Source organism: Mirounga leonina, unplaced genomic scaffold (assembly GCF_011800145.1).
Source record: "Mirounga leonina isolate KUSES-001 unplaced genomic scaffold, KU_Mleo_1.0 Mir_168, whole genome shotgun sequence".
Classification (NCBI taxonomy): domain Eukaryota; kingdom Metazoa; phylum Chordata; class Mammalia; order Carnivora; family Phocidae; genus Mirounga; species Mirounga leonina.
In genome coordinates, this window is record NW_023270426.1 from 5,781,421 (window position 1) to 5,801,662 (window position 20,242).

Here is a 20,242-nt window from a genome sequence, read left to right on the forward strand (position 1 = left end):
ATGGTAATTATATGTCCCCATAAGACACTGAAGTCCAATATAATTTTTCTTTTAAAACAATGTCATAAGGCCATTTGTTCCTGTAAAGAATACCCTTATGTTTTATAAATAGGAGCTTAATTGTCATATCTGGTTATTTTATATATTTTAATTGATATTCCTGGACTCTGGATAATGTAGACTTTGAAACTGCACATGAATAAACAAAATAGGGCGGTCGGTCATATAGGATGTTATTTTGTTTCCTCTAGATGATACCTCCAGGAGAATGGCCGTCAAAGTCAGGGGAAGGGACTAGGGCTATGTACAAGGGCTCTGGGGGGAGAAAAAGGCACAGTGTACAAAAAAACCCACCACTTTTGGGGCACCTGGGTGGCTCAGTTGGTGAAGCGTCTGCCTTTGGCTCAGATCATGATCTCAGGGTCCTGGGATCAAGCCCCACATCGGGCTCCTTGCTCAGCAGGGAGCCTGCTTCTCCCTCTCCTGCTCCCCCTGATTGTGCTCTCCTGCTCTGTGTCAAATAAATAAATAAAACCTGAAAGAAAGTAGAAAGAAAGGAAGGAAGGAAGGAAGGAAGGAAGGAAGGAAGGAAGGAAGGAAGGAAGGAAGGAAGGAAGGAAGAAAGAGAAAGAAAGAAAGAGAAAGAAAGAAAGAAAGGAAGGAAGGAAGGAAAGAAAGAAAAGAGAGAAAGAAAAGAAGAAAGAAAGAAAGAAAGAAAGAAAGAAAGAAAGAAAGAAAGAAAGAAAGAAAGAAAGAAAAGAAAAGAACGAACACCACCACTTTCACGCTGAGTAAGGTGGAGGACGAGACGTATGAGTTTATCTTTGTACATGACCTCCATGAGTAGCAAATGGAATTCCAAACTCCAGAGCCCTGTCCCCAGCCAGCCAGTGTTCCTGCCACATCCCTGACAGAAATAGACACACAGAAGGCCAAGCAGGGCTGATCCGAAGCCCTTTATTATAGGTGGGCTTTGACCCAAACCCTGATGATGACCTCGAGTGGGCCAGACTGCACCTGCAGGTCACCGAAATCCAGGCCAGGACACCGGACTAGGCTGCAGAAGGATGCAGGTGCCTTTAAATGCATGATGCTCTGTCACAGAGAGGCCACCTCCACGGTGGAGGTCTCAGAGGTGGAAGTTCTAGTGCATGTTAAGACACTTGCATGATGAGCTCTGGACGTGTTGTATCAACTTTCCAGGGCCTAATTTCTCATCGATGAGCAAGTCTGAGCTGAGACTGAACAAGAGGACTTGCAAAGCTTCCGGTAAGCCCGCGAGTTCTGGTTCTTGGGTTCTGAGCAGACTGTGATGGGAGGCGTCATTGCGGAACTGTGGTGGGGTGAAGGGTAGGGAACTGAAATCCTCTGTGCCGGGACATACGGACACACAGGTGATGGTAGTTTCTGCATTGCGTGCTACAGGGGTCTTCAAGAGCTACCAAGTGGCCGGACTGGCTGAGGGCTGGATGCCAACAGCTCCAACTTGCGTGTTTAACAACATACTACAGATCCTGGGCAGAGACGCAGCTCACTGAATAGAGGGGCTGTTTCCTTTGCCAAGCCCGCCTTGGATGCTGGCTGACAGGCTTGTGTTCCAGATGTCGGGGGTCTTGTGGGAGCCGTGGACAAAGGGGGCGGCGAGATCAGACGGTGACCACTGCTGGCTGAAACTTCTGTTAAAACGTGGTTTCAGAGCCGTGGTCACGTGGCTTCTCTTGGGAGCGGCGAGCCCTGCTGTGTTTTTTGGCCTCCTGTTTTGTTAAGAGTCGGATTACAAGTGGTATTGCACACAGTTGTGGTTTTTCAGTTTTTAGTGCTCTCGTTGCTCAATTACCCAACTCCCAGACGGTTGGCTCTGGAGCTCTACCTTGATGGGAGAGAGATTGTTGTTTGTGTTCTGTGTCCGTCTGGATAAACCAGTGGTCCCAAACACAAATGTCTACAAGAGCCAGGTAAGAAATAAGAATGTGAAATTACTGCTTTCTACGAATAATTGGAAGTCATGACGCCTGGGGCCGACTTGGAGAGAATGGGTCCTATCCCCAGGCATTGACGTTCAGATGAAAAACAACATTTATCTGGTCCACGAAAACCCTCTATGGCTGGATTCAATCCTAAGGCCACCAGTGTGTGATTCCTGGGCTATGAATCAGCCAGCTTCAGCTGTCATTCACGTTTGCTTAGCCTCAGAGATATCAGATGTTACGGATATGAACCCTTTGTAGTTTTGTGTCTCAGGAGATTTTAGCTCTTTACCTCAGATGACAAGGCAATCCCTGGGCTAAATAGGCCACCCTAACTTTGACCCACAAATTGGAAATCCTTCCAAAGAAATAATGTCCTCATGAATATCATTCCTTTGGTTCACGGCCTTTGGAGGCTGAATCAATTTAGAGAAGCAAAGATGGAAATCTCATTCAAAACAGTTCTGAGTATTTTACATCATTAAAAAAAAAAAATTGTGTCACTAAAAACAAGGAACCTCCAGCATTTGAAAGACATATTCCTGCCTTGCCGGTTGTTTGCTGGGTATATTCACAACTCTTTGCCTTGTCTCTGAGTTAGGCTGGCTTGGGGGTAGGGATCAGGGCGGAATCTGGAATGGGACAAGCTCGAGTTAGCTCTTTCCCACCCCTTCCAAGCCTCCCCACGCTCACGTTCTTAATTTCTGCATCCCTGCTCTCCCCCGCCTCCCCAAGAAGGAACAAAGAAACCAGTGAATTGATTTACACGCTGAGGTGTGAGTCATCCACAGGCCTAAGAGACACTTGTATTTTTCAGAGAACCTGATGGTATAACAGGAAATAGGGCAAAGTTTAGCCAGAAGTCATGCTCCTTTAATGAGAATATTTCTTGTCGTGCTAACTGGATAGTTTGGGGCTGGGGAGACAGCACCTTAATAGCCCTGCTTCAGGTAAGACCCTCTGGACTAACACTGGCCACTGAGCATGGGAGGGGAGGGGGATTCGGCTTTATCCTGTTTTATTTACATTATTCAAACTCCTGTCAGAGCCCATGAAAATTCCTGCAAATGTGTTTTTGTAAGAGACTGATGGTGCCCAGCTCCCCTGTGTCTGGCCAGTGGGAGAGTTGTGGGGATTTAAATATTCCTTCAGCAAAGCCACTCAGTTAGAGCTATGCTAAAACTATGCTCTTCTGAAAGTGCTTACTCACCAGAGTACTGTCTCAATTTCTCCCTTTCTGTGAGACTTCATAAAGGAATAGTCCATAGTTCTCTATGTCCTTAACAGCCGTTTACTTCTGAACCCCTTGCAACGTGGCTTCTGTGTCTAGTCATGTTACTCAGTTGTCTTTTCTCTAAGAATGCCAGTGACCCCCTCATCATCATATCCATTGACCTTTTCTTTAGCTTTCCTTTCTGGTGTATTGTTTTTTCCCCTGTTAGCTCTACCAGGAACCATTCTTCCTTTCTTTCTCCCTTACCTCCCCTTCCTTGGCAAATTCCTCCACCTTCAAGTTTTAGCTTAGGCATCACTTCTTCCAGGAAGCCTTCCCTGATTGACTCCCTCCCCCAGGACTGATTTACAATACTTGTCCTACCAGCTTTCATAGCACCCTGTATTTTTTTGCTTTTGCACTTACATTATATTTTAATTAGTGTCTTCCCCCCTTCCCTGCCTATACATATAGGCTCCATGAAGACAGGCTCCAGTGTTTTATCTGCACCAGTTGCCTTGTACCTGTACATGGTAAATGTTCCATCAGTATTTGCAGACTGAAGAACTTTATAAATGAAGACAGCATCTGAACAGTGCCATCTATGGCTTCTTCTAGAGCAGCTGATGAACCCCCGGCTTCCTCCATCAAGCTTTGGTTCTCCCTAGGTCCCTTGGACTTCCAATTAGTAGATGTAGAGGGGTTGTTAGATGCTGTCGATAAAAAGTGACATCTGGCTCTGAGGAAGAAGGCAAGTGTCAGGAAATCCTGACCATTCGTAAGCAGCCCCTTCATGACCAGGCAGTAACTCTCCGTGTTGCTTATGTTGGACAAGGGATGGCTCCCTGTTGATGAACCCCATGGAGTGGATGAGGTTTGAGGGTTCTGACCACTAACAGAATAGGAAACACATTGTTCAGAGAGCCAAGCAAGGGGGCACTAATGATTTTATCATCACCATGGAGGGAGAACTTGAATATCTGATTGGCAGTTCTAGAGAAACTTTGACTAATTCTTAAAGGAACTGATAAATGTTGTGTAGATACAAAAGTGTGTAGACAGTACTGTACTTATGGGCCATTTAAGGAGTTTTTAAGATAATTTCAACTATATACAATTTTGCTTTACTGATTTGAGAACCTAGTGTCCCTTCTCTAACCTCTGAAAACATGACTCATCTATGTTAAGAGCGTTGCACCTGCTCTGTAGAGCTGTGTATTGGGACGGGCTTTCTAGAGCATGTGAGAAGAACGTGAAATCTTGATCACATGCTTCTTTTTTTTTTTTTTTTTAAGATTTTATTTATGTATTTGACAGAGAGAGATAGCGAGAGCAGGAACCACAAGTAGGGGGAGTGGGAGAGGGAGAAGCAGGCTTCCCACGAAGCAGGGAGCCCAATGCGGGGCTCAATCCCAGAACCCCAGGATCATGACTTGAGCCGAAGACAGACGCTTAATGACTGAGTCACCCAGGCGCCCCCACATGCCTCTTCTTGTGTCTTGAAGTTGGATAGGAATTGTTGACTGGGTGTAAAGACAATGGAAAAGGACAACTTTATTTAGGCCAGGTTTAGTGAACAAAAGTAGGTTTATATCTGTACTACAGAATAGTGTAATCAGCAGCAATAGTCTGCTGTGTAAAAAAAGTAATAGTAATGTTCCATAGCCTTTGTTTAGTGAAGAGGAGATATGCTGTGCCATCTGTTTTAGAAATAGTTTCTTTTTTTTTTTAAACATTTTATTTATTCATTTATTTGAGAGAGTGAGAGAGAGAGAGAGAGAGAGCACATGAGAGGGGGGAAGGTCAGAAGGAGAAGCAGACTCCCTGCCGAGCAGGGAGCCTGATGCGGGACTCGATGCGGGACTCCAGGATCATGACCTGAGCCGAAGGCAGTCGCTTAACCAACTGAGCCACCCAGGCGCCCTAGAAATAGTTTCATCAAAAGCTGTAGCTTTATGGAAAGAACAGCCCTCTGTGGACGAGCCCAGCTCATGTGGGAGACTGATCTGATAGAAGAGGCTCAAGCACATCCCCCCGCTGGTGGCCCTGCTCAGACCTCAGACTCCGAAGTGTGAAGTGGGACTCCTCCCTCTCCCCTTGCCACGCCTGTTTCTCTCTGGACTTCCCCTGTCTTCTATTAATGTCCCTCTTCCTCCCAGTCAGCCAGGCTCAGATCCTCCCAGTCAGCTTTGCTGTCTGACCTCTCTTAACTGCTCTACACCCCTCTTCTGGTGGAGCATATGCTATGTTTGTCTTGAGGTCAAATTATTGGTGTTCTGCTCAATCACAGACTCTATAGAGTGGAGAAAAGTAGCACAGAATGAGGTCAGAGGACCCGCCTTCCAGTCTCAGTCCTGGCTAAGTGACCTTGGTCCAGCCCCTTAATGTCTCTGAGCATCAGTATCCTCATCAGAAGCAGATGGAGCCAATAATACCCAAGATTTCTTCCCTACGGGGTTGTTAATGAGGATCAGTGGCAATGTATGCAGAGACACTTCGAGCACTAGAAAGCACCACCTTGCTGAGATGTGGTAAGATGGAGATGTGTTCTGTAACGTGCCTAGCTCAAGACTTAGCACATAGTAGGTGCTTGATAAACTATGCCTGATGTGACAAAAGCCACAGCTTTTCATTGCATAGACATATGCATTAAAACAGATTGCAGAGAAAATCTGCTCTTCACTAAACCAGGCATAAGACAGGCGTAATTTAAGACAGCTGAATATAAACATAAACATCATTTGGTTCTGAACTGAGCTGCTGGTTCAGAATTTGGGGCAATGGCCAAGTGGAATATTGCTTCCTTCCCCTGGCCCAGATAACAGGATATTTGGGACACCCAAGGTTCTGTCTTTTTACATTCAAAGGTTAATCTCATCCATTAAGCACACAGATGACAAAATTAAGTAAGTCTTGTGCAACAATGGATCCCAAGTTGGCTTTAAGAAAACACAGTGTCTTATAAATGCAAACAGCCTCCGAGGGGGAGCTCATTCCTAAGAGACTGGGTTAATAGAATGTTTATTGCCCAAGAGCCATTCATGCCTTGAGTAAAGAGGTGCCTGGAATTCCCATCTGGGACTTATTAGTATATATATTCAGGTGGCGCAGTGCCAGATGTTCGTTCTTCACCAAAAGGAAACAAAACTCCCGTTCTGAGGATGGCGAAGTTGCTGCTCTTTGAAGGTGGGCAGCTGCCGCTGGTACCTTGCTGGCCCTGGAACTTCCATCCAGGGAACTGCAATTGGGTTCAGTCCCGCTTATCAGTGGTTCCGAGGGCAACTCCGGGGGGGGGGGGGTTTCTGGGTGGCTGGCAAGGCTGCCTCTGTAAAGATAAGCACAATCCATTAGTCGAAGCCCTGACTCCAGGGGCTTCAGTGGGGGGATGTTTGCCTTTGCTCGTCGCTCTGTGTTTAGGAAGATGTTAAAAGGAAGTGCATGCATTTTGTGCCTGTTGTAAAACAGAAGGTTTGCAGCTGTCAGAGTTATTTTCTTTTTGGCTCTTTATCTGATGGACTTTTTTGTAAAGCTGACAGATTTATGGATTGTTGCAGATCACCCACGCCAGCTCTTGAGATGTAATGCAAATTTTCTTTTCGTGTTTCTTTCTTTGAAGGGCAGAGATTTATGTACGCATTTCCTTGTAATGTACTTTGGAGGCAAGGGGAAATTAAAATTATCCTTACATGTTGTCATAATTCAATATTACGAACTGATTCAATGATGATTTTATTAGTGCTATGGTGCCTTCGAAGCCTCCAACATGTTCTCCTTAAAAAGGAGGGGGAAAAAACCCCACAAGATAAAATTGTGTGTTTTTAATAGCTTACAAATCAGCCTCAGAAGACAATGGACATCAAGATGATCAACTTTAAGCATTATAGAAGTTTGCTCTGGAAGTGTAGGCTCACTGCGGGCTTTCGTAGGCTTTCTGGAGGAATCAAGACCCGAGCAAAGTTTGGGGAGAGGTTAAAAAAAAAAAAAAAAACAACGGTGTAACATAGGAGGAAAAATAGACCAGCGGTAGCCGCTCCTCCCACAAGGTGTCATGGTTGGCTGTAATGTTTGTTTCCAGTAACTTCCAGTGAATGAAACAAAACAAGTGTCGAAGTTTCTCAATGAGGACTTTTCAGATCATTCATTTCTGCTTGTTGGGGGGGTGTGCATTCGTGGTTTTGCCCGTGGCGGCGTCCTGCCTCTGTACTTGGTTGCCTTCGCCCTCTGGGGGAGCGGGTGGTCCTCCGGCCGGCATCCCGAGGGTCTCACCCGCAGCCTGCGGATCTCTGTGTCTGCCTGCGTGCAGGGGCCGAGGCAGCCAGGATGGGTGGCAGGCACAGATGATTCTGTCTAGCCTCTGTGCACACGTGAAGTGTCCGCCCCTGGGCTCTTTGCAGGGAAATGGGCTTACAACCTGTTAGATTATACCAGCTAGAGATGATGGCTGACTAACAGCCGTAGGAGTGGAGGGAAGAAGGTCTGTCGAGCAAATATTTTGACTGTGGGACTTAGTGAGATTAGAAATAAGGGGAGGGCGCCCAGGTAGCTCAGTTGGTTAAGCGACTGCCTTTGGCTCAGGTCATGATCCTGGAGTCCCAGGATCGAGTCCCACATCAGGGTCCCTGCTCAGCCAGGAGTCTGCTTCTCCCTCTGACCCTCCCCCCTCTCATGTGCTCTCTCAAATAAATAAATGAATAAAATCTTTAAAAAAAAAAAAAAAAAGAAAGAAGGGGAGACAGAGCAGCCTGAGCTGGGGACCATGGTAGGATTCTAGCCACTGTTGCCTCAGTGAGAAATAATTTGATATTGGGAAGAAAATCAAGATGCTGTGTGTGTGTGTGTGTGTGTGTGTGTCGCTGCTGGTCGGAGTGGGGGTCTGTCTGTGCCTTCAGAAGGAAGGATACTCCTGGATGGGGGGAACGTAAGGAGCCATCCAAATGGACAGGCCCTTCTGGCAACCGAAAATCTGTAGGCAGGAGCAAAGGTTCCTGACAATATTCACTCATGGACCCTTTAGGGTCTCTGTATTATTTTCACATCATTTTCTTGGACACAAGGAATACCTCACAGTTCCATTTATTAAGTGCTTAGGTCCAAATAACTTACTACGTATTTCTGTACTAATAACCTGGTAGCTGTGTGGAAAACATGATACATATAAATCGAGAGATAAAAAAGAATGTTAAGTGCTTAGGTCTAAATAACTTACTACATATTTCTGTACTAATAACCTGGTAGCTGTGTGGAAAACATGATACATATAAATCGAGAGATAAAAAAGAATGTTTTTATTTCATTCTTCACCACAGTGACTAGTAGAATGAGTGCCCCTGCTGAGCCTTGCGTGGTTCAGCCAGGATCCAATCCGGAGACAGGAAAATAGGAACAGGAGAGTTTCATATAAATAAATACGAACTAGCACTATAGTAGGGTGGCTCCTCAAAAGATTAAAAATAGAAAATCACTGTACGATCTAGCAATTCCACTTCTGGGGATGTACTCCAAAGAACTGAAAGCAGGGACTTGAACAGGTCTTGGTACACCTATGATCGTGGCAGAATTATTCACGATAGTCAGAAGGGCGTAGCTACCCAGTTGCCCATTGAATGGTCCATGAATGGACAAACAAAATGTGATACGTGATATCTACATGCAATAGAATATCATTCAGTTGTAAAAAGGAAGGAAATTTGGGCGCAAGCTACAACATGGATGAACCTTTGGGACATTAAGTGAAATACACCAGTCACACACAAAAACACAAATACTCTGTAATTCCACTTATATGGGATGTCTACGGTAGTCCGGTTCAGAGACAGAAAGTAGAATGGTGGTTGCTGGGGACTGCGGAGAGGGGAGAATGGAAAGTTAGTGTTTAATGGGTACAGAGTTTCAGTTTTGCAAGATGAAAAGAGTTCTGGAAATGGGTGGTGGTAAGGGTTGCCCAACAACGTAACGGCATTGAGTACAGTTGAACTGTACCCTTAAAAATGATTAAGATGGCAAATTTTATGTGATGTGCCTTTTACCACAATTAATAATAATAAAACAATCAAAAGAAATACTAACTTTAGTGAGGACTATCTAGCCAGTGGAGAGAATTGTAAAGAACAGAGGAATAGCTAATGTAAAGAGCAGCCACTTACCATGGGTTCCAGATAGAGCACCAAGCGTGAGCATCTCACTGTTCCACATCAGACCTTGATGGAAGAGGGTGGCCAGCCACAGCATCTTGGATGGCAGAAAAGTTACCGTAATGCTGTGCTGGTTAGAATTTGCTAGAAACCCACCCACTAGGAGGCTGAGACAATCTATCTATGGGGAGGTTTCTCAAAAAAGCACACCAGAACCAGGAGGGGAAAGTTTTTCTTCCAGTAAGGTCTCCACAGTGCACCCCACTGACAAAGCTTAGAATTGTACTGGCTGGCGAAAGAGAAAATATATTCCAAGTCCCGTCTTTCTTTTCTCAAAGCAGGTGATGAAGGGTGAATTTGGGGCTGTTGGGCAATAAATTGATCACTGGCCAACTCACAACTTCTCAAACCTTGAAATCAGATTGGATCTCACTACCCTAATTTCCTGTCTTATGTACTTTTTAAATATAATACTTGCTTTTTATCACAGCAACTGCCAACAGCCTAGCTTTGCAAAGAAATGATGTCATCAAAAGAAATGTAGCACAATCTAATGTTACACTTGTGAACTTGCTCGAAGTAGTAGTTCATACAGTTTCTGAGAGATGTTGAATAATGCTTTGTTTTCCTCAAAAATTTACAATATCCTGTGACACCCCTGTGCGCTTGCCCTCAGCACCACGGCATTCATTTTGGGGATCTCGGGGCTAAAATTATGAGTCTGTTTCAACAACTCTGACCACAGCACTCTAACATGTGAGAATCTAAGGTGCCAGTTCGGTTGAGAGGACAGAAGAGTCATGGTGGGTAAAGTCAAAACTGTCTGGGGTAATGTTATTTTTGAAAACCTCTTAGGAAGTTACTAGATTGGAGAATAACATATCACTTTCCAGCAAGTAGAAGACTTACTGTCTGTTTCCTCCACCATTGGAATGGGTTGCTAGATGAAATAGTTGGCTTGTCTTTGGAAGCACTTTGATGTGAAAAAAAAATACATAGCCTTAAATACAACATTCACCATCAGCGCATGAGATGCTCACCGTGTGAGGAGACCATACAGAGATGAGAGTCAGGGAGGGACCCGCCAATTCCTAGCTCCATCACAGGCTCGCCCTGCAGCAGAAAATCATTATATGGAACGGTAGCAGATGCATTTATATGGTAACGTTTTCTCTCTTTCGGGCTGCTTGCACGTAGTTAAAATTGAGAAAGTTAAACGGCATTTGATGGCACTTTGCTGAATTCAGTAGTCAGAATTCTGTCGGAGTAGATCTCAGATTAAGAAAGCTTTGAATGTTAGCACTCTTCTGTTTCTGCTGGGAAAGGTACAGGATTCGTAAGACCTTTTCTCGTTAGAGGGGCACCCTACCCTGTTCATATTAGCAGCTTCTCAGAAAAGGTATTTATTTTGGTGAAGTCTCCAACTTGGTGAATCATAACTATTACATATTTCTAGAGCTCTTCTTTAAGGAGAAGCGGAATGGCTGAAGTTTTGCAACCTGACCTGTTCAAATGGAAAAACTGACCCATGCCTTTCAGTGCTACCTGCAAAACAGCCCCCCGCTTTCCCCTCCGAAACCCTGTTTGGATAAGTTCTGCTTTGGTTCACATTTTTACCACCTGCTGAGTCTGTCTGTTGGGTTTCAGCCCTGGCTGCTTTCACCTGGCAAGCCTGCCCAGCCCTGGAGCTCCGCCTACCAGCCTTTCTGCCTCTTAAACAGTGATGTTAATTTAATAGCCATTCTACCCGTGTCAGAAACTCAGTGTCAAAATCAAATCAGGACAACTTGGCGCGGGTTAGACTTTCTTTTTTTTTTTTTTTTTTTTAAAGATTTATTTATTTATTTGACAGAGACAGACACAGTGAGAGAGGGAACACAAGCAGGGGGAATGAGAGAGGGAGAAGCAGGCTTCCTGCGGAGCATGGAGCCCGATGTGGGGCTCGATCCCAGGACCCTGGGATCATGACCTGAGCCGAAGGCAGATGCTTAACAACTGAGCCACCCAGGCGCCCCTACGGGTTAGACTTTCAAATGGATCTCAGGCCAGGAGTCTGTGTATGGTCCAAATTCCACATATGAAGCACGACTTTCGTTTCCTTGTGGATTTCATATTTGTTCATAAACCAGAATAAAGCTTCTTAACTCCTCAGATGCAATTAACCAACCTGTCTTGGCAGCACTTTCTACGGCCTTAGTGTGAGCCCACAGAAGAGAAAAGAGATGATCACTAGCAAACGACTCTTGGTTTCAGCTCAGGTCATGATCTCAGGGTCATGAGATTGAGCACCGCGTCCGGCTCCGCACTGAACGTGGAGCCTGCTTGGAATTCTCTCCTCCCTCTGCCCTCTGCCCCTCCTGCTCTTGCCCCCCCCCCCAAAAATCTATCTTTATCTTGTTAAAGAATTATTTCCTTGCTGCAAGGTGTAAAGGCATTTAGGGCTTCTAGATACATGTTCCACAACCTAAAACAACCTGGCCTCATTCACAGAAGTATTCGGGAAAGAGTTGAAGGGGGATTTCAGAATTTTCAGTGCTTTGTCCCATTCCTGCCTCATTTCACTATTGTTTCTCCTCTGTTAAGTAAGTGGCATGGACCCCATTTTATCAATGAGCACACAGAAGCCCAGAGAGGTTCAGTGGCTTGCCCATGTAAAAAAAATTTTTTTTAAAGATTTATTTATTTTAGAGAGAGAGAGAGAGAGAGAACAAGCAGGTGGGGGGCAGAGAGGGAGAGGGAGAGAGAATCTCAAGCAGACTGTGCACTCAGCACAGAGCCCCATGTGAGGCTTGATGCAGGGCTCCATACGGGGCTCGATCTCACGACCCTGAGATCACGACCTGAGCCGAAACCAGGAGTCGGTCGCTTAACCGACTGCACAACCCAGGCACCCCTGGTTTGCCCATTTTTAGCAGAAAAGTGAGAGGAGAAGGAATAGGACAAAACCATCCTAATGCACAGCAGGCAGTCCTTCCTGGGTTTATGGTGGTCGGGCCCAGTTCTCCCCCACCGAGCCTGGTGGTCTTTTCCCTTCCCTTGGCAGCCTCATAGTCCAGGAGCTTTAGTTAGGGTCCTGACCGAACTTTTAATTAAAAAAAAAAATGGTGGTGGTTTCATGTAGCTGAATAAATAGAAGGTATTGAACTTATAGTGTATGTAAAGCATCGAATATCAGGAGTGGAATAACTTTCATTTGAACCTGTGATCTAAGCCCTCAGACAGAGCCAGTTGAAGTCTATGCCAGCTCTAGCTCAAACTCTGGAAACCTCCCAAAGTAGCCGTCTTTGAGGTACCCTTCTGCAAAATAAAGGACTTGAATTTTACGTGAGTAGTTTTATAGAGTCAGAAAGTCTAGAGAGAGGACACAGGACGCCTAGACTGAGTTGACTGCAGTCTGAAGAACACTACTACTTAGTTTTGTGATCTTGAGCAAATCATATAACCTCCCTTTCTTCAATGACATATCTGTAAAATGGGTATGATTGCCCCAAGGGAGATCATTGGGAAGTCTGAATAAAATCTTTTTTTTTAGGGATGCCTGGGTGGCTCAGTCAGTTAAGCGTTTGCCTTCAGCTCAGGTCATGATCCCGGGGTCCTGGGATGGAGTCCGTCAGCGGGGAGCCTGCTTCTCCCTCTGTCTGCCGCTCCCCCTGCTTGTGCTCTCTCTCTCTCTCTCTGACAAATAAATAAAATCTTTAAATAAAATAAAATCTTTTTTTAAATTAAAATCTATGTAAATGCATGGCATCATTGCTAAATATTATAAAAGAAAGACCATGCATCATACACTCTCCAGATAATATTTTCAGGCCTGATTTTGAATGTGTGTGTGTGTGTGTGTGTGTGTAATCATCTGCTGAGCACTTTTGAGCAAGGAAGATTTCCTAGGAGAAAAATAACACAAACAATGGAAGCCGAGGAAACAGGTATATCCCAGATGTACTGTAGTCTCCATCCGCGCTCACCTCAGACCTCAGCACTGCTTCCCACTCCCTCAGAATTATCCACCCACACCCTGAGCGTTGGTGAGGATGAAGGATTTGCTGAAGGTGTCAACCGGGGTAGAACGCAGGGCCCTGGAAGGCAGCTCTCCTCCCTCCTCCATGGCCACGCTCAATGTTGGCAGATCTTTCTTGACTCACAGCAGCTCTGTGCCCCACCCTCCCACTCCCCAGCCTCATCCCAGCACCCAGCAGTGCCTAAGCATCTGGGCGCTTGGCCTCCTGAGAAGCTGCATGAGTGACCTCCACTCTCATCTGAGTGCTCCCTTCTCCATTTCTGGTAAATACAAATTTTCTCAAGGCAAGGAGAGCAAGATCACCAGGGCCGGGCGCGGGGAGGAGAGGACTCTGGAGAGACACCCATGTAGCCTCACCTCTTTTTCGGAAGGTAAAATGCAGAAAAGTCTGAGAAAGATAACAAGGACGCAAAGCCTGCGGCGCCAACCAGGTGAGACCAAGAACACAGCCCTTCCCCGTGTGTGAGGAGAGAGACCGAAAGCCAACTGTATGTATAGACCACAGGAGTCTTCAAAATAACTTTTTTTTTTCCTAAAGATTTTTATTTATTTGTTTGATAGAGAGAGAGACAGCGAGAGAGGGAATACAAGCAGGGGGAGCGTGAGAGGGAGAAGCAGGCTTCCCGCAGAGCAGGGAGCCTGATGCGGGGCTCGATCCCAGGACCCTGGGATCATGACCTGAGCTGAAGGCAGCCTCTTAACCTACTGAGCCACCCAGGGGCCCCTTCCAAAGAACTTTTAAGGGTGTGGACGTAAGTAATGCAAGAAGAGTTGAGGAAAGCTTCAAAGTCAAATAGAAGAAAGCCACTTTTTATGCTAAGTAGACAACTTTTTTTTTTCTGACCTAAAATGTCATATGTACCTAGCCAGCCTCTTGTCAGCAGGGTAGAAATAAAAAGTATTAATACAGTGCGTGTTGTTATGACCTGGTGTTCTTGTGACCTGGGAGTGTAGGTCTGACTCCCTTATACAGATGTGTAGTACTTTTCACTGCAGAGAATTTACAACATTGTTGAATGTGAGTAGAGTTTGTTACCTCCTGAATAAGCCTCTTCTTCTCTCCTCGATTCTGCTGGTCTTTTCATTTGTGAGTCTGAAAACTTGCTGACCTTCCTGTTCTTAATACACATCTGGACAGCTGTGAGCCAAAGACCCCAAAGTCCAGGCTTGCTTTCTTTAATTTAAAAAGGGCATTTTTTGAGGTATAATTTAAGAGGAAATTTTTCTGCTGCTCTCTGATAAAATTCAGTGAAGGGGTGGTATTAATAAACCTTCCTTAGAACCAAGGTCACTTGGAAGGTTGAGTTAATTAGATCTGTGGTCACGATTACCAAAATTAGGGACACCTGGGTGGCTCAGTCGGTTAAGCATCTGCCTTCAGCTCAGGTCATGATCCCCAGGGTCCTGGGATCGAGTCCCACATAGGGCTTCTTGCTCAGTGGGGAGCCTGATTCTCCCTTGCTGCTCCCCCTGCTTTCTCAGTCTCTCTCTCTCTCTCTGACAAAAAAAAAAAAAAAAAAAAAAGATTACCAAATTTATACCAGTAAGCTCCAGATGAACAGGTCCCATTCACATGTGATACATACACATATTTGATAATGCCCAAATGAATGAAAAAAAATCATCAGAATCTTAGGCACCATTTTCCCTCTCCCATCTGGGTACAGAAGGGGGGAGGGAGATCCACTGTTCCGCACGGGTAGAAGTTCAACCTAGTATGTAAGTGCAGTATGGTATTAACTGACAAGTGTTGCTAACCTAATTGCTATTTTGTATCGGCTGGTCATAATGATTGTTGGTGTGACTTCTAAGCAAGTTGGAGTATTTCTAAATATTCAGGGGTGAACAGATTCCGCGTACAGGAGGTAGATGACTATAAGGTACTAGAGCATTATTCTCTGGAGGCTTAAAAGCGACTAATCCCCTCTGGAACAAAAGTGGAGCAAAATCAAGATGAGGTGACTGACCGAGCATAGATGGGAAGTGACAGGAATGCAAGTCCAGGAGAATCAGCTGCCCTTTGGCTTCACTTTGTAGGCTGGGAACCTGGGATGGTGCTGTTTGCCCAAGGTTATACTGATGACTGAGGAGCGTCCTTGTCCACATACAGTCTTTTAAAATAAGCTGAGCTTTCCTTGCCGTTGAGTTAGATCAGGACATCCTTCCCCAAGGAGACTGCTGGATTTCATTTAAATATTAAAGAAGTTTTTTTTTTCCAGGTTTCCTGAGGATGGGGTGAGTGTTCAAAGATGGAGATTCTAAAATGACTCTAAATTGAATTACAAGGCTGACCTGGCAGGAATGGGACTGTTCATTCAGCAGTCCTTCCCCTTGGCTAACCTGAAGGCCTTTCTGTGTGAATCGGGTGTGAAAACAAGCCAAACGTTAGGGGCATGTATTTTAGCACATCTCATGTGGTTTGTACGTAACTGGACTTGCAAAAGGCCATTTAATAAATAATTCTGAGGAGGGCCCTTTCTGAAGGAAGAAGGTGAAAGGGAGCCCTGCCTGCAGCAGATGGGGCTTGGAATTTGGGTTGTCTGAATTTGCATAATCATCACATTGAACAAGGTGTTGCATCTTAGTCCAATTATAGCTGAATGGGAGCTATCTTAGCTGTGTGAGAACAGGCCCGGCTGAGGTCCTGTGGCGCTCCTGGTGGCCATCTGTGGACATCTGGGCTGTGGGGAGGGAGGGCAAGGGCAGATGATGCGTGTGGGAGGGAGGGCTCCCAGAATGATGCCTTGGACAGGACCGGAAAGGTCGCTTCTTCCTGGTGAGGGAGCATTTCTCTGGGTTCAAAATGATCACGTCTCCTTTGGAAGTTTGAGGTTACTGAGGTAAGGTATGCATTTTTGCCGCTCCTGACTCAGAATGTGTGGCAAAAGGGACAGCACAGTTAACCGTGACTTTCAGAAGGGTGCACACTATTATCCTTTTTGTGGTGAGGTCACTTTACAGGAGGCTCCGCAACACTGATGTTTTCCAGATGTTTCTCCCCTTCTCTCTCTTCGATTGGCTATGTCTCCCTCTTACCATCCTGCCCTTTCAGTGAAATTGAGATAAGTCAGCTTGGGGTTTTAGGCATGTTAGAATCACTCAGTAATAGGAAGTGATTTACTACCCAGGCCTTATATTAATATTTATGATCACTTTGACTGCTTGTGACTTGCATAAATCCTTTTTTCCCGTTTGAACCCAGTATTGAAGTAAAACACCTGAGCATCTTTTACCAAAATTTACTTTTAATGGTGCAATAGTTAGTAATAATCTGTGCCGTACTTACGGTTTTCAAATCCTTTTTTGCTTGTATTACCTTATTTCATACCAAACATAAATCTGTGAAGCAAATACTACTTTTAATCCTCATTTTACCTGTGAGGGAAGGGGGGGAGGGGCAGAGAGATTAAAGAATTTGCTCAAGGTCATAAAAATGATCAATTTTTCATTCAGGCTCTTTAAATCCATATCTTTTGTCTTTTCACTGAATTTATATCCTAGTGTCTACTCTTGTTTTTTTGTTTTTCGTTGTTGGTTTTTTTGCCCATATAAAAATGGGAAGTGAGGAAAAAGAAAGCCACTGGGAAATAAACTTAGGGAAAAAATATAACTTGTCTCACAATTCCCTAATCGATCTTTCAGGTGCGTTATTAGAGGATCTTTTGCCTTAAATTGGTGATAGAACTAGTGCTTTGCAAAATACCCCTATTAAGACAGGTACATCAGTGTCAGCTCTGTTCCTCGCTCTTGGGAAGAGAAAACCAAGGTTTTGCCGTCAAGACGCCCACCTCTCGGCCGGTTCTAAGAGCCAGGGGACGGGACCTGAGGGCAAGAACTGAGTTGTCCTCCCCAGGCTCTGCAGACTTTCTATTCTATCAGCATTTCACAAGCCGAACACACGCCTCCCCCTTTGGCATTTGGAAGGAATTTATCCCCGGTTGTCGTTCGGAGTGGCGCTGGGAGGGAAGGGGGCTCTCCCTCCGAGGACCACCCTTGGGGCTAACTTGCAGAGGGGCTCGTGCGCCTGGGGCTGGGGTTTGAGTTAAGAGTGCTCGCCCGGGTTATGCTGAGTAAGCCGCCTTGTCTGCTTTCCCCGTGCAAAGGTAGGGGGCGGGGGCCGCCCCCACTTTCTTCAGAAGGCCCTGCTGCCTGGTGAAACTGGTCCTTCCAGCCACATGGACCAATATCCATGTTCCTTTCCTGCGAAAATAAGTACAAACCGGAGCAGCTTCAAGATCCGTATTTTTCAGGGCGCCTGGGTGGCTCAGTTGGTTAAGCGACTGCCTTCGGCTCAGGTCATGATCCTGGAGTCCCGGGATCGAGCCCCGCATCGGGCTCCCTGCTCGGCGGGGAGCCTGCTTCTCCCTCTCCCTCTGCCTGTCTCTCTGCCTACTTGTTCTCTCTCTCTGTCAGATAAATAAATAAATTTAAAAATCTTAAAAAAAAAAAGGAAATGTAACTAATTTCAATTTGGACTACAGGTTTTATGTGCTTGATTCATACAGAACACATTCATAGTGTTCGTGTCTACTCTGGAAATGGAGAAAAATCACAAGGAAACAGCAAGCAGGGATGAAGTATAAATCTTGGTGTAGGGCGCCTGGGTGGCTCAGTTGGTTAAGCGACTGCCTTCGGCTCAGGTCAAGATCCTGGAGTCCCGGGATCGAGTCCCGCATCGGGCTCCCTGCTCGGCCGGGAGTCTGCTTCTCCCTCTGACCCTACCCCCTCTCATGCTCTCTGTCTCTCATTCTCTCTCTCTCAAATAAATAAATAAAATCTTAAAAAAGAAAAGATCCGTATTTTTCAGGCGTATAAGATCCCCCAGGACAAGGCAAGTTAAATGGGCGCCGGAAAATGTTAACGCAGAGATCCAGGGGCGTTTCTCTGACCGCGTATTTCTCACTTTTGTACGACGGCCGCGCGCTCCGAGGAGTGAGACCTTCTCCCTGAGCGCACTTTTATTTCCCGGGCGTAGCCCGTCGCGGTCGTTCGCCCCCGGCGCCCCTCGGCCTTGCCCGGGCGCAGGGCCGGGCTGCGGTGCGGGCCTCCGCCCCACCTGCGTGCGCCCGGGCCCCGCCGGCCCCGCCGCCGCGCCAGGTCGCCTCCGCCCCGCGACGGGCCGGGGCGCGCGGCCCCGGGGGCGGACTCCCGCCGCGCAGCTGAGACGCGATTCGTCACCGTTGCAGAACTTTCCCCCTGAAAATCCCTGCCCCAGAACCAGCCCTCCGCCCCGCGGAGGTTTTGATCTTAGTGGCTTTGCTGCCTTGTGTTTTCTGCCGTGCGCGGGTTTGGGCCTCGGAGGGAGCCTGCAGCTCGTGCGAGTGCATGTCCGCGGTACTCGCCCCTGCAGCCGGTTACCCAGCCACCATGCACTGCGAAGCAGAAGAATCCAAGGAAGGTAGGAGTCTGATTTGTGGGCGCGGGGCTGGGGGGCTGGGGGCAGTCCCGCGGAGGAATGCGCAGGAAGGGCGGGGTCGGGGCGCGGATGGGGGTCTTAAGGGGAGCGGCGCGTACTTTGTCCCTCGCCCTGCGTCCTCGCAGCTCCGAGTGGAGTCTGCGGAGCCCTTCTGGAGCCTTCTCACCCTGCAGCCCTTCCGAGACAAGGGGAGGAAGAGTCTCGGACTCAGCTCAGCCAGCCCGCGGAAGGCTGCTTTGTAGATTAATCTGGAAACGCAACGCAATGCAAAAGGTGCTTTCGCGAGCGCTGCCTGCCTGCATCGGGACAGCCTAAAGCGACTCCCCTCGGAAGAGCCCAAAGGGTCCAGGGTCCCTTGAAAAGGGTTTCAGAAATTGGAAACTCCTTGTGTTTCCGGTTAAAAGGGGAAGCTGAGTGAGGGGGAGAAGTGAAAGATCTTCATTTGGGGAATAGGTTGGTTGGTGGGGTTTTTGCTGTCTTCCCCCCCCCCCACCCCACCCTTGCTGACTTTTCAGCAGTGAATTCATTTTGTTGGGGACCTAAGGGAGCGCAAAGATAGGAGGGGCGCCTTGTGCAGCTTGCAGCTGAGGCGAGTTTGTCTGTTTCTACCTTTGCCAAGGCAAAGGGTTTCATTTACTCCTAACAGAGAACGGGTGACAGGGCTGGAAAAACTCCAACCAAAACGCAATTATACGCTGGAGTTAGTTCGGGGAGTTTATTTGTGTTTGAGTGTTTGTGTGCTTTGTTTCCTGAAACTTTATGTATACAAAAGTCCTCTTGTAAGTGGGGGTGGGAGTGAGGATAGTTGGGGAAAATTAGAGAGTAGGAGAGGAGACTGCTCATAATTAGGAAAATTCCTTTTCTTTTCAAGTAGCCTCTTGGGAAACCGGTAAGTTTCAGGTCAGTCACAGCAGCTGCTGGGAGCCTGGGGAGCAGAAAGGAACCCCATCATTCTCCACTTGGTAGATGGGAGGTAGCAAGATCCCTTGGAACTTGTTCTGTCTCTTACGGATTCCCCTCCCAAAGTAAAGCTCTGTGTTTCATAATGTAGTCTCTGTGGGCTGGTGTTTACCTTATTATGCGGTGTGGGGGGAGCAGTCCGTAAAAGAGGCTTGTTTAATAGAAATACAAAGCTGTTGTGAAGAAAAATGACAGCCAAGAGCATTGTTTTCGAGCTTGATGTGGAGCGTGGGGGATTAATGTTTCCTTGCTGTGGCCTCTGTCCTGTTGGAGCTATGTGCTGATGGATGCCTTTTCTGTCTTTATAACAGCAATTTATAGTAAGTCAAAAATAGTCGAACGCAAATAGGAAGCAGGCTGAGAGAATCCAGCCTGGTGAACTTTTGTGTGTAGAGTACAAGTAGCATTTAAATTGGTATTTTTTTCCTGACTCTTTTTTCTTTCTTCTGGGAAGGAAGGAGGTGGAAACACGGTATCCCAAAGTGTTTCCACATTGTTCCCTCCTGCCCAGCTCTCTGGATGTTCCCCTAAAAACTG

The 20,242-nt window shown here is 46.4% G+C and overlaps 1 protein-coding gene across 4 annotated transcripts in view; it reads left to right on the top strand.

Annotated features, from left to right (window-relative positions):
* TNFAIP8 (TNF alpha induced protein 8) overlaps window positions 1-20,242 on the top strand; it is a 115,053-nt gene that overhangs the window by 58,309 nt on the left and 36,502 nt on the right. The window contains exon 1 of one of the 4 annotated variants that reach the window (XM_035013976.1): window positions 759-1,269. The exons of 2 other annotated variants lie outside the window; for them this stretch is intronic. In XM_035013976.1, the coding sequence (XP_034869867.1) occupies window positions 1,152-1,269 (118 nt within the window). In that variant the 5' untranslated portion in view covers window positions 759-1,151. Of the gene's footprint in view, window positions 1-758; window positions 1,270-18,480; window positions 18,728-20,242 lie in introns of those variants that run through there. One more of the 4 variants, XM_035013977.1, reaches the window with a different exon arrangement.